This window comes from Octopus bimaculoides, chromosome 6, assembly GCF_001194135.2.
Source record: "Octopus bimaculoides isolate UCB-OBI-ISO-001 chromosome 6, ASM119413v2, whole genome shotgun sequence".
Lineage (NCBI taxonomy): Eukaryota > Metazoa > Mollusca > Cephalopoda > Octopoda > Octopodidae > Octopus > Octopus bimaculoides.
Window position 1 is genome coordinate 47,975,970 of NC_068986.1, and position 1,487 is coordinate 47,977,456.

At 36.1% G+C, this 1,487-nt stretch overlaps 1 protein-coding gene across 1 annotated transcript in view; it reads right to left on the reverse strand.

The window, feature by feature from the left end:
* LOC106882148 (uncharacterized) overlaps positions 1–1,487 on the reverse strand; it is a 60,783-nt gene that overhangs the window by 21,915 nt on the left and 37,381 nt on the right. Inside the window, exon 10 of the mRNA XM_052968463.1 lies at positions 537–849. Within this exon, the coding sequence (XP_052824423.1) occupies positions 537–849 (313 nt within the window). The remainder of the gene's footprint in view (positions 1–536; positions 850–1,487) is intronic.

Consider the following 1,487-nt stretch of genomic DNA (forward strand, 5'->3'; position numbering starts at 1 on the left):
GTGCTCCAGCATGACCGCAGCCACTTGGCTGAAACCCATAAATAAATAAAGAAATAAATAAATATATAGGCATATGAGCTTGTTTTAGTTTACCAATTCCATTCACAAGACTTTGGTTGGTGCAGGGCTATAGTAGAACACACATGGCTTAAGGTACCATGCAATGGGACTGAATCCAGAACCATGTAGATGTTCTTTACTGGGAATGAATGACAATGCTTGTATGAAATTGACAATCATTTACAACTATCACATGATGTGAGACAAGGGGGGAAACTAACATAAACACACACACCGACGTACATATATAATAGGCTTCTTTCAGTTTCCATTACCAAATCCACTTCACGAGGCTTTGAACAGATTCTATAGGAGATCATTCAGACTGGTATGAGGAAAATCTTTCTGTTGTAAAATCTGCCTCAAATATGTTATTATCCATCCCAACCCATGTTAACTTGGAAAAAACAAACATTAAATAGCAATGAACAAATAATGGTAAATGAAAATAAATACAACAGAAAGGCATACTCTACTTTGATGGATCTCTTGTCTCCTCAGCAGAAGAATCGGAAGTGTATGTTTTCTTATTTGAAGACTTTATTTTACTTGCAGTAACATCTTCTATTTGGCTGATACTAGCTGGTCGATTCTTGAATTGAATTAGTAGTTTTTCATCTGTGTTATCTTTTGGACTCTGAGGTTTTGAATTTTTTCTCTGCAAATCAGATTTTTCTTCTTCTAGTGCAGCATCATCCTCTTCATATTTGCTGTTCACACGTACGTTAATAACAGGCCATGTTTCTCCAACGTCCAGACTAATACTAGCTGTACGCAAATGTTGTAGATCTGATAAATAAATAAATAATTATAAACAGTTCAACTTTAAAGTGCAGTGCATAGAATGATAAACTGATAACTTAATTATATAAAACTAATCATAGAATTACAAAGAAAAGCAAAGAAAAAAAAACTTTAGTAAAATGAAAAAGTTCTGCCAAAGTCTTCCAGTTTAGAGCACTCAATGCATCCCTAGGCGGGAATGAATTCTGTAGTCACACATCCGTACAATATTAATATGGGCATACCTTCAGGACAGAGCAGAGTAGATACAACTTTGGCCATGATTGATGTGACACATGTGCAAATGACTCATGTGATGGCAAGGCTAGTTTTCAGCATCCTGTTTTGTGAGAAGTTACACACTAGGCTGGTAAGATGGAGGAGTCATAAAACTTGATAAGAGAAGGAAACTTAAGTTTCAAATCTGTACACAGCATTCCTGTTGATTAAGAGAAGGATATTCCAAAAGAAAAAAAAAAAAACTGGGTATTGGGTGTCATCTGATCCCAGAAAAAAACCTTCAGATTACAGGAACTTGAAACACTTAGAAAAATCTAGAGCACCTAGGAGAGGCAGTGATTCCTATTCTGGAAGGAGAAGGAATGTGGAACCAGGTGCAAACCAAAGCCATCAACAGGCAGAAT